Source organism: Monodelphis domestica, chromosome 2 (genome assembly GCF_027887165.1).
Source record: "Monodelphis domestica isolate mMonDom1 chromosome 2, mMonDom1.pri, whole genome shotgun sequence".
Lineage (NCBI taxonomy): Eukaryota > Metazoa > Chordata > Mammalia > Didelphimorphia > Didelphidae > Monodelphis > Monodelphis domestica.
Window position 1 is genome coordinate 250,336,907 of NC_077228.1, and position 12,862 is coordinate 250,349,768.

Sequence of the window (12,862 nt, forward strand, 5' to 3'; positions counted from 1 at the left end):
TATTGATTAATCAGTGTATTATAAATTAAATTTTTCTATAAAACCCAGTTGGCTTGGGCATATTCATAAATTGGGAATATATTCCCTGGCGACCATCTTATATTTATATAAAACCAAGACACATTAGAAAACATATTTCAGCGGTCATAATTGTTATATATTTCCCTTGCTCCCAAAACATTTTAATTATCACAGTTTATGGCTCCCACTCTCTTATCTACAACAATTTAACACTCAAAACTATTTTTAAATCTAACAGTGTCCCCAGTAACCTTACCTCACTGAGAGCATTCTCTTAGTTCCTAGAGTTATGGGAGGGAATGGGGATGACAGTGTTTCACAGTGCTCTGGGGTCAGCCGCCTAGACTTTAACCACGCATTTGAATTTAATTTCAAACTTTTCTAGCCCCATCAGAAATGGAGCAATATGCACTCTAGGCCTTCTGCTTGCACAGATGTTGTAACAGTTTGATTTTCCCAAGTTACTAGCACTATAGCTGATCCATTCCCATCAAGCATTAGTGTCAGTATATCCTGTTTCAATCTCAATGACTTGTCTTAAACCCTCAGTAGTTGATACATCCAGTTCAACCCAAAGACCTCCTGGAAAAGTCATAGGCTGAATATTTTCTGATGCTATCAATTTGCTGCTCAGGCTTCCTCCCATTACCGGGGTAATCAGAAATTTACCAAAAATAGTCATATCCATATCTTTGAATTCACACCAGTCTGCCCATCCTTCCCTAAAGTTTGTAACAGTTAAGAATGGGCTGGTAGATGGTAAAAGCATTTTGGTTTTTCAAAACAGTATTCACAATATTAAAAATTCCAACAACCACAATTCTTTGTCTCACCCCATTTTCAAAAATGGGGATCAAAATATAAGTATGTCCCTCTCCTATATGGAGCCTATATAATATGTCCCACCCCTATTCTCAATAGAGAGTCTGCAAATTCTGTCTTACCCCTATTCTCAATAATAGGGGTCAAAATATAAAACAGAAAATATTAATATGAAAGAAGGGGCCCTCTCCCTCCTTACGTCATAAAAACCAAAAAAAGAATTCCAACCCATAAGTAAATGTCCTTGAGTTCAGAGCTCTTGGCAGCCTCTTCAGGATATCAGTCTTTTCAAAGTAACAGTTCAGTTTGCTGCAGCCTTCTTACAATCAGCTTCTAAGGCTGGTCAACAGAGGTCTCAGCCATCCAGGTAGTCAGGGGTTCGAGTCCAAAGTAACTGGATCTCCAGCATCAACTTGGTGAATTGTTTCTTTAAATCTTGGGCACCTTCTCACTAGAGGGGGGTGCTTAAGCAAAATTTGGATACAACTGGCTCTAGAAGTTGGAGAAGTCTCTATCCAGGATGTCAAATGATCTACTACAATGAGAAGGTACTTTGCTATTCCAATTGGTACCATCTCAGTAAAATCTACTTGAATATTTTGAAATGGTCAAAGCCCAGGAGCCCTTCCCCGCCATAGGGTTGGTTTCTAACAAAAAATTTTAGTTATGTCCAAACACTTAATTCTCTACCTATTGTTCATTTTAAATCTCAGTAGGAACTCACAGTTTTCCCACCTTAATTAAGTGCAACATCAATCTTTTCTGGAATCTTATACAACTAATTAACAACTTTTTTTTAACTCTGAATCACTTTTATAGTCGTTCCAAACAATTCCACAAGATATATTTCATAATCATTGTGATTTTTCCAAAATAGTATACATCAATCTTAAAAATTAATCCTAATTAAAATCCAATGAAACTGTGGGATCAAATCTCCCTTCTCTTGTTCTAATCTACCCTTTTATGCTACTTCAGTGGCCAGTCGAAAAAAGGGAAAAGGAACTATATTGAACAGATCTTTTTGCTTTTGTCCTTTATTATTGGTTGAGGGTAAAGTTCCTTTTTCACTTTTAGATGGTGTTAAAATTTAAGAGGTCCAAAAATTCATGCTTTCTGAATCTCTCAAATACATTCTCTGGTCTGTCTACTCTCCCATTTTCCATAATGATGGGGGACAGAGAGAAACTATCTCAAAATCACTTAAGAGGTTTCTTTTCCCAATCCTCTTTTTTGTGTGTATACAACAAAAACAGATAACAAATGATTAACATAAACCTTGAAAGTATGCCTCAAAATCCGTATTGGGTGATTGGGACAAGGAAATTTCTCTCCTTTTATCCCAGTCACTATAAGTCTCAGTTTACAAAGCTTAGTCTCTGGGGGGTAGCACAATAAAGATCTTTTCCCCTGTATCTTTCAGGAAAGTGTTTTCTACTTCCTGATTTACACCTTCAATGTTATAAAAGGCTCCAAGTGGGGGTCTTCAAAGAGCTCCTGACTCTTTCAGTCCTCCATCTCAAAGAGAGAGTAAATTCTCTGCTTTTTTTCTTATTTAGGGCACTTCTTTTTCTGGTGTCCTTCCTTGCCACAGTTATAACATGTAAAGGTGGCACGTACTTCTCACTGATCATCTTTTTCTTTCTTCCTGGAACTCATTCTTTTCCTAATATGTCCTTTCTTTTTCTTTCCTTTCACAATCTTTTTAAATTTAGCATATTCATGAGTTTGTTTCATGACTTGAGTATTAATTTTTTTTCATTTCTTCCTCTTCTCTCCTTACATATACTAACTGGGCTGGTTGTAATAATTCATTTAATAGCCTGGTGGCCACTCCTCTATCTTCTTAAGTTTTCTATAGATGTCTGGCCAGGAATGGTCACGAAAAATTTTAACACATTTTGTCCAAAAGGTTCAGTCATATCTAAGCCAGAATATTTGCTAAATAAATATTAGTCAATTTAGAAATTCAGTGGGGTTCTTATACTTCTGTTTTGCCTCACATATCTTAGATTCTAACTTCAAAGTACTGCTGTCCTTATCCCCTGAATTATCATTTTCCTAAAGTCCCTCAGATTTCTCTGATCAGTTGTGTTAGGGTTTTGAAGGAGGTATTTCCGTTCATCTCTTGGTTCATTTGGAACTATGGAATACTCATGTTCCCAGACCCTTTTAGCAGCTTGCCTAATCTGATCTCTTCCTTTGAAAAGAGGTGATACAAAATTGACATCATTAGTCCATGTGTATATACCTGGTCCCAGAAATTGGTTAAATTGCTCTGCTAGCCCAATTGGATCCTCCAACAGGTCTTTCATTCCTCTCTTAAATTTCTGAACTTCAGAGGTACTGATAGGAGTGTTAATATATCCTAGCCCCTGTTCTACTAGCACTTCTCTGAGTGGATACTGCTTAATATGTTCCCCAAAAGGGAAATTCATCTGGTCTTCTAGTAACCTCCTAACTTCTGTTTACATGTTCATAGAGGTTTTGCAGAGGAGTAGCTTTTGTCTTTGCTTCTGCTCTGGATTTTGGCAGTAGGTGAGCCAATTGGAGCCACAAGAGGCACTTAAACTGGCTCTCGTTCTATTTGGGGTGCCAGTGATGGCACAGGAAGTATAGGATAAGAGCAAGTGGCACTTGGGGAGCAGGAAAAATCAGATATGAGGAGAAAGAGATTATATGAATATATGAATCCCAAGTCTTCTCTATCTTTTCCTATGATTCCTTTTCTTTCTCTGCTACAATAATGTTCTGTTTCCTTCTGCCTTTTCTCTCATCAATAAAGTTTCTATCTTTGGCTGCCTTAATGCAGCATATGTTCTCTCCTTACAACTTTTAACTTCCTTCTTATTAGCAGTTCAATTTAGGTTCACACATACTGTATAATCTCTGGATTTAAATTTTGACCATAGGGTGTATTCAATCTGTGTGTCAAGCTCTAGACCTGCCCACTGAAAAGGGAAAGATCCTAAAAAGTGTTCATATTGAGGGGAATTTTTTCAAGCTTTTAATTTAGCCCTTAAAGAACTATCCTTAGGCTTTGTGCTCACTTCTTTCTTGTATGGATCCATGTCCTCTAGTGGGGACTTCTTCTTCCTCTGGGTTGATGCTTTCTGCCTCATGTTTCTGTCTCGAAATTTCTGATCTTGCTTTCTTTTCAGGTGCAGGTGAACTTGGCAATCTGCCTAAGACTGTCCTATCTCGTTTCTTTCTTGCTGCTTCAAAAATGAAAAGGGCTTTTTTACTTTTCAGTTGCTGGCTCTCTATCTGCCTCTTATTTTGCTCCTTGAGCAAATAGGTTCTGTCCCTTTTGGAAGCAAAACTTATTCCCTTATCCCACCTAGCTTTATCATTCCATTTTCATCTTCACACTCCCTAATTAGAAATTCCCTTTCTCCTGTATCGCCTCTTTCTCTGAAGTTCCACACATATAAACAAACACTTCATCCTGTTCTCAGTTGTTCTCAGAGATAAAGAACCATGGACTCCCATTCACTTTGCTTGGTCTTTAAAAGCCTCCTGGATCCTGCCAGTCAGCTATTCAAGCCGCATCCCTTCACACACATGCTAGAAGTGTTGGCTCCAGTTTTTTTCTCTTGCATCTGTCATTCCCTATCTGCTCTCTTGTTTGTGGGTTTTTTTAGAGGAATTCTGGAGGGGGGTCGTTTCCCCATGAATCACTCTAATGAGCAGACAGGAGACGATGCTGGCAGAGTTCATGTGTCTTTATTCGGGGGGGGGGGGTGCATAGAGTGTGTGAACACTGCCTGGGGAGAGATAGCATCTTCATGGGATGGGGAGGGCCAAACAGGAGGGAATACTGCCTGGGGAGAGGTAGTAGCCTCATGGTGGGGGGAAGGGGAAAAGCAAGGGAGGGAGGGAAGGAGGGAGAGGGAGAGAAGGTGGGGAGAGAGAGAGAGAGAGAGAGAGAGAGAGAGAGAGAGAGAGAAAGAGAGAGTGCTATATAGTTGCTTGAGGAGGGGTTTTTTTCTACTCTTCAAAAAGAGATTGCTATCTCCTAGTGGAGGGTACATATCTTCACTATTTTTCTATAGGGAGTTGCCAATCTATGATTATTAATACTAATCAATGTATATTGGGGAATAATGCACAATTTCATCCCACACATGTTCAAGTATTGGCTCTGTCAATTATTAGTCATGTGATCCTGGGAAAAAAGTACTATATAACTTCGGAGTCTTCTTCCTCCATTTTAAAGTTAGCTAATATTATTTGTCCTTCAAGTAAAACACTACGTAAACATGAACTATGAGCTTTTTCTTTGTTGTTACTAAGTGGCTATGTATACTGCCTGAGGAACTAAATATGAGAGACGTGCTATGGAATCAGAGAGACAAACATCCCATTTTTCAAAAAAAAAAAAAAAAAGGAAGTAGATTCTTTAAAATTATGGCCTATTGAATTTGATACTTGTTCCCAGTAAGATTCTAGAACAGTTTATTAAAGGGATCATTTGTGAACTCCTAGAATGGGATGAAGCACTTACTAAGAGCCAGCACAGATACAATAACAACTAATTAGGTCAGACTTTTTGGTGGGGTAGTGTTATCAGAAAAGTAATTCAGGGGAATGGTGCATACATAGTGTATTTTAAATTTCAGTAAAATATTTAATAAGGTATTTCATTAATGTTCATGGGAAAAATGGAGGGATATGAGGTAGAAGATAATAATTCAGAAGTGTCTGATCAACTGAACCTCCAGAGTTAATTAATTGATTAATATCAACCTGGAGGAAAGTTCTTACGTGAAATGTTCCGGGGATATGTACTGTTATAGATAGCATACTTATCAAATTTGCAGATGATATAATGCTGGAAGAGAGCAGATGATAAACCTGGATTTAAAAAAAAAAAGCTTTAAAATGACAAACTAGGTGGCACAGTAGATAAAGTGGTGGACCTGGAATCAAAAAGATCTAAATTCAAATCTAGCCTCAGACATTAACTATGTGATCCCAGACTTAACCCTTTAGCCTCAGTTTCCTCAACTATTAAATGGGAATAATAATAGTATCTACTTCCCTGGGGTATCGTGAGGATCAAATAAGTTAATATTTGAAAAGCAGTTAGCACAGTGCTTGGCACACAATAGGTGCTGTATAAATACGTATTCCCTTTCCTTCCCCCTTAATAACACTAAATGTAAAGCCATGAACCAGAGTTAATATCATTTGGAAGGGATTTCAAAGACCATCAAGTCCAATCTATATCTGACCAAGAATCTGCTCTCCAAAATCCCAAATAAATGGTCATCTTGATCCCAGTGACAGATTATTTAATACTCCTCTCCCCAAAACAGCCCTTTCCATTACAACAGCTCTAATTGTTAGGAAATTTTTTCCCTTATCATGGAACAAAAGAGGCTTTCCTGTAACTTTTACTCACTGCTCCTAGTTCTTCTGCCCAATATAGTCAAGTTTGGTTACCAAGAAAGCAGTTCATGTTGTAAATGCCTAGGAGCTATATTAGAATGCAAAACCAACCCAAGTCAGTGGGGTGATATAACAGTCAAAGGTGATAATGTGAATTAGTATAGTAATCAGAGTCAGAGAAGTGATTATCCAGTTATACTCTACCTTTGTCATACACAACCTGAAATATTGTGTCCAGTTCTTAAATATTTTTGATAAGATATTGACCAGCAAGGGCTTGTCCAGAGGAAAAGTGATCAAGATAGAGGGATGATAACAGTTAATAGCTATTTTCAATTATGTTAAGAGTGATCATGTAGAAAAGAAGCTAGACTTGTTTTGCTATTCTCCCCCCCCCCCCCATCCCCGAAGTAGGAATGAGTAGGAATGAGATGAAGGGCAGGAAGGTCCCACATAAGGAAAAATTCCCTAACAGTTAGATTTGTACCAAAATGCATTCAGTTACTTCAGAGGTTACTTAATCATTGGGGGATCTTTAAGCAGAGATCCTTACCTGAAGGGGACGTCCTAAAGAGAATGATTTAGATAGAGATTAGATTAAATGACCTTTAAAATGAAACCATGAAATCAGAGAATGCTGGTATTAAAACCAATATTTGCAGCTTATATCTCTCCAAATGTTGAGGATCTCAATTTTAAGCAGATGTGAAAAGTAAACAATTTATTGTAACAACAATCATTAACATTCCAGTCAAATTTTCTGCATTAAAATCATCCTCATTTATGGAATATAGCAAGAAAGTCCTATTTCTGTAAAAATGAAAAAAAAAAAACCTAGTGAGAGAAAATTTAAGGCTAAAACACATCAATATCCACAACTATACACACACACACACACACACACACACACACATATATATATATATTATTTTCACTTATAAGCTCTAGCTTCTCTGTGTTTTTTCCAGGCTCTGAGAAATAAATAATTCCCACTGTCACTATTATTGGCTTGGTTCCCTTACTTAAAACCTGACAGAAATATAGAAAAAAAAATTCATTTCTTTAGTTCATATGAATAGGGTGGAAGAAGGAAAAGAACTGGAGTTGTATACACTAAACAAATCTGATTCTAGTTAAACTGGGATAAGAAATTTATATTCTATAAACTCATTTCTTAGTTCCATTTTTTGCCTTTCTCTTAGTTACTGAAAGTTCTTAAAATTTTTTTTTAAATCTTTATCTTCTATTTTAGTAGCAATTCTAAATTGAAAGGGCTAGGTAATCTGGGTTAACATAGCTAGGAAGTTTACTGTGCTCCTTAATTGCTCCTAACAAAGTTCTGTTTTGTTTTTAATTCCAACTAATCTCTATTTACTTCAGGGCTCCATCACTAATTGCCTGCTGGACATCTCCATTTGGATATACCATCCAATCAAGTTCAGTTCAACAGACTAAAGAGCCTCCTACATACAAGGTACTGTGCAAAGGGATGGGGATAAAAAGACAAAATTGAAAAACTGTTCTTGCCCTCAAGGAGTTTACATTCTACTGAATTATCCCTCTCAAATTCAACAGACTCAAGTCCCTAACAGAACTCATTATCTTTCCTCAAAACCTATCCACATCCAAATTTTCCTATTTCTGTCTTCCAGTCCTCCCAATATCCCAAGTTAAAAATTAAAAATCCATTCCTGACTCTTCCCTCTACCTCCACATTCAATTAGTTGCTAAGTCTTAAGAATTCTACTTCTACAACATTTCTTGCATCCATTCCATAAAGCAACTACCTTGGTTTAAAGCTCTTATGTCTTGCCTGGACTATTAACAATTCAATTCCCAATTGTTTACCCGGTTTTCAATCTCTCCCTCCTCCAATCCATTTTACACACAAATTCTAAATTAGTTAGGAACAGTTCTTATGCCATTTCTCTGTTTGAAAATCCCCAGTGGCTCTGGAAAAGGATTCTTCTACAATTCATTCAGGGCAAAAAAGATGACCAGTGTACTCTCCAGAGATGAGTTACAGTAGTTATCTTAATTAGGGCCCTGGGAAAAAAATATGAAAACAGGAAAAAAAACATGGGAGGGAATAAAGTTAGAAATAGCTATGGATATCTTCTGGAATGAGGTTTTCAAAACAGAAATAAGTTGCTGAAAAATGAAAGGAATTTCTCATGTGAAGGTTAACATATACTCTACAGTGGATACAAGGGGACCCAATGTACAAAGCGGTGGTCTGAAGCAATAAATCTAGCATGGAGGACAGAAATCAGAAAAATGTAAAATTAGATGTAAAAGATAATGAAAGTCAAGGTAAGAAAAGGAGGATAGAAATCAGGCAAAGGAGATGAATGAGGGAAATTATTTTAATACCAACATGACAATGGCCAACAAAGAAGTTATAATAGAAGAAATGACTGGTATGGTTGAGGTCTATAAATAGTGTTCCCTACTGTGCCTGGGGAAAGAAATAATTTTGACCCATTTTAACCATCCACCCCACATAAAGAGTAATTCCTTACCACTTCTTCTTAGGGTGTGGAGTTCCCAAGATGCCCACTTGAGTTGGTTAACCATGGGCTGAACTTGGAGACTTAGTGACTCCTGATCTGCTCCTTGAAGTACCATCTCTTCCTGACTTTGTCGATGGAATGAGACCTGAAAACATTTAGATTTGGTTGGTGTTGTGAGCCTCATGGTAGTAATAAGAATACAAATCACAGAAAGAGGCCATAAGGAAAGCTATCTCAGGGACACAGAATGGAACAATGAGCATTTCATTTCTTTTCCTAGGACAATGGAAAAATTATGGCAGGCAAGAAGAGAAAACAGACAAGCCCAACTAGGTAAAAGGAAATTTGGAAAATTTCCCCCCATTGCTACATAACCCCCCTTGTCATATGAACCTGTTCTCCTGGTCCATCAATCTCCCTTTCCAAATCTTCCAGCACAGTTACTGCCTCCTCTCCATTCTCTGGATGATGCTTTTGTACTAAGGTCTGGAGTTCCTTGGGCAGAATTGCCAGGAACTGCTCTAACACCAACAACTCCAAGATCTGCTCTTTTGTGTGCATTTCAGGCCTCAACCACAGATGGCAAAATTCCCGGAGTTGACTCAGGGCCTCTCGTGGTCCAGGTGAATCCTGGTAGCCAAATTGCCTGAAACGTTGCCGAAATGTTTCTGGGCTATAGCAGTTATTCCAGTGGAGGCTGGGTTCCTGCTCACAGGTATGGATTTCCTCTTCTTCCATCTTCACTATTAGAATTCTATCTTGTTCATCTGGTATTTGTGAAACCAGCATTGAAGCTTCCCTTACTTTTGCAGACATTCTTATTTGAAGAGTTGATGCCAATACTGAGTGCTGAGATCTAATCTTCAAAGAAATTAATTTCTCTCCTGGTACTGCAAAAGAAATTAGAAATACAAATTATGAATCTTGCTAAGAACAAAGAATACCCAAACTAAGTATAGCTGATTTTCTGTATCCATGGGGAATAGGTTCTAAGACCTACTATGGATGGCTGAAATTGTGGATATAAGCGAATACCTGCTGCAAACCATAGGTAAGAGATACACTAACAGCACCACTACTTTTGTGTTTTCAGGCCATATTATAGTAGATAAGGGGTTCCCCTTTTTTTTTTGTTCTTTCATGTTTCCTAGTACTTTTTCTTTTTTTATTGTTTTTTTTCCTATGGTTACATGATTCATGTTGTCTGCCTTCTCCCTCCCAGAGTTGATAAGCAATTCCACTGAGTTATACATGTATTATCACTCAAAATCTATTTCCATATTATTCATTTTTGTAATATATTTGATTGTCCTACAATGTTTCAGTTACTGTGTATAATGTTCTCTACATCAGTTCATATAGGTCTTTCCAATTCTTAAAGAAATCAACCGGTTCATTATTCCTTCTAACACAATAGTATTCCTTCTAGCTAGAGTGCATTCCTTCTGTCATCATCATCAATCACAATTTGTTCAGTCGTTCCCCAATCAAAGGACACCCCTCATTTTCAAAATTTTTGCCAACACAAAAAGGGCCATTATAATTGTACAAATAGGTCCATTCCCATTTTTTTTTAACTCTCTGGGATATAAACCTAGTAGTGGTATTGCTGGGTTAAAGGGCATGCATGCATTCTTTAATTTTTTTAATTTAATTTTTTTTTTTAAACCCTTACCTTCCGTCTTGGAGTCAATACTGTGTATTGGCTCCAAGGCAGAAGAGTGGTAAGGGCTAGGCAATGGGGGTCAAGTGACTTGCCCAGGGTCACACAGCTGGGAAGTGTCTGAGGCCAGATTTTAACCTAGGACCTCCCATCTCTAGGCCTGGCTCTCAATCCACTGAGCCACCCAGCTGCCCCTGCATGCATTCTTTTAAAGCCCTTTGGATATAATTCCAAATTGCTTTCCAGAATGGCTGGATTAATTCACAACTCCACCAGCAATGCATTAGTTGTCCCAATTTTGCCACATCCCTTCCAACATTCATTACTTTCCTTTGCTGTCATGTTAGCTAATCTGCTAGGTGTGAGGTGGTACCTCAGAGTTGTTTTGATTTACGTTTCTCTAATTATAAGAGATTTAGAATACTTTTTCATGTGCTTATTAATAGTTTTGATTTCTTCATCTGAAAACTACCTATTCATATCCCTTGACCATTTGTCAACCAGGGAATGATTTGGTTTCTTATAAATTTGACTTAGTTCTTTATATATTTAAGAAACTAGACCTTTATCTGAGAAGTTTGCTATAATTTTTTTTCCACTTTGTTGCTTCCCTTCTAATCTTGCTTGTACTGGTTTTGTACTACAAAAACTTTCACTTAATATAATCAAAATTATTCATTTTCCATCTTGTAAGGTTCTCTATCTCTTGTTTAGTCATTCACCTAGTTTACTTACAATATCACTCTTTATGTTTAAGTAAGGGCATTAAAGGCAATGAGATAATACTACAAAGAATGTGAAAATTAGAGAAAAGTTTTGCATAAGTGTGCCTATAGGGAAAAAGGGAGATGAGTCATGTACTAGGCTGGTTCACTTCTTGTTTTAGTCTGTATTTAACTAGTGAATGGTTTAAAATTTGCAAGGCTTTTTAAAAATTTTCTGGAATTTTTCAAATTTTCTCATTCATTTTTATGGGTAGCGAACCTCAGGTAACTAAATCCATACTGAATTAGTGAATATAGAGACAAAACTGTATTGCTTTTAGTCTTGACAGTCAAATTCTAGAATACAATTTTCTATAAAAGAATTTTTAAAGATCAGAGAATTTTAAGAGTTTAAATGGACTAAGTAAGTTAGCTATTTCAACCCCACTTAGCTAAATATAAATCCCACCTACATTATCTCAAACAACTTGTCATCCAGTCTCTGCCTGAATGTCCTTAGTGATGAGAAATTCACTACCTCATGAGACCATTCCATTTTCAGACAGTTTTAACTAGAAAACTTTTCCTTATTAAAATTTTTCTCCCATCTACTCTATTTAGTTCTACCTTGTAGATCCACAGAGAAGAAATTTAATTCTTATCTTTTACAGAGCCCTTAAAATTTATAGTGTAATTGTGATTGACAAAAAATATCAATTCCACTTTTGAAATTTAACATTTATTAAAAGGAGAATATGTGAATATGTGCTTGAACTACAGAGAGATGGTTTACATCCATGGAGATTTCACCAAAAAGAGATCTGAATTCCCTCATAACAAGAAAAGAAATATGGAAAGGATTAACAGAATTGCAAATCACTGTCTCTAATATTTTAATCTTAGTTTAAACTTTTAAAAAGTGTACAAATACCTAAAAATGAAGATCAGCTCATAATGACTCAAGAAAACCTGGAGTTGCAAGGATAATACTTGATAAAATTAAATTCTAATCCTATAGCACTGAAAGATAAATGAAGAAATCATAACATACTAAGAGGTATAATAAAAAAGGAATAGCAATTTTGAATACTGCAAATTACATATCTAGAAAGATCTTCTAGAAGAAATGAAAAACTTACTAGACTAGGAATGTAGTAGAGTTAAATTTGGTAGATAGTAGATTTTAACAGCCTCCTATATGCCACAATTTGTTTAGTCATTCCCCAACTGATAGATATCCCATCTTCCAGTTCTTTGCCACCAGAAAGAAAGCTGCTAAAATATTTTGCAAACTAGAGGTTCTTTTCCTTTTTCATTGATCTAAGGAAATATCATTGCTGAGTTTAAGGGCACACACAGTTTTAGAACTCTGTGGGCATAATTCCAAATTGCTCTGTTGTGAAGACAGGATTAACTCTCCCCTTGTCTATTTTTAGCTAAACAAATCAAGAACTTAAAATACTCCTACTTGACATTAAGTAAGAGAGTTAGCAAGTCACTTACTAGAGCAGCGGTTCTCAACCTGGGGGTCGAACGACCAAAACACAGGGGTCGCCTAAAGCCATCGGAAAATGCTTATTTCCGATGGCTTTAGCCGCTGAGAAATTGCGCTACTACCCTGCTTCCCGCACATTGTACTAATATTAGTTACCTATCAGCAGCCCTCCCCCTATGAGGGGCGATGGATTTACCCTGTTGCCTGGAGACCGGACTCAAACAGAGACCCAGAGAGAGCACCCAGGTGC

At 37.0% G+C, this 12,862-nt stretch overlaps 1 protein-coding gene across 1 annotated transcript in view; it reads right to left on the reverse strand.

Moving 5' to 3' along the window:
• The window catches only part of LOC103094665 (paternally-expressed gene 3 protein), a 53,774-nt gene that overhangs the window by 26,542 nt on the left and 14,370 nt on the right, over window positions 1-12,862 (reverse strand). Inside the window, exons 3-4 of the mRNA XM_007483387.3 lie at window positions 9,144-9,640; window positions 8,760-8,895 (exon numbers count right to left, since the gene is read on the reverse strand). Coding sequence (XP_007483449.2) covers window positions 8,760-8,895; window positions 9,144-9,566 — 559 coding nt within the window. The 5' untranslated portion in view covers window positions 9,567-9,640. The remainder of the gene's footprint in view (window positions 1-8,759; window positions 8,896-9,143; window positions 9,641-12,862) is intronic.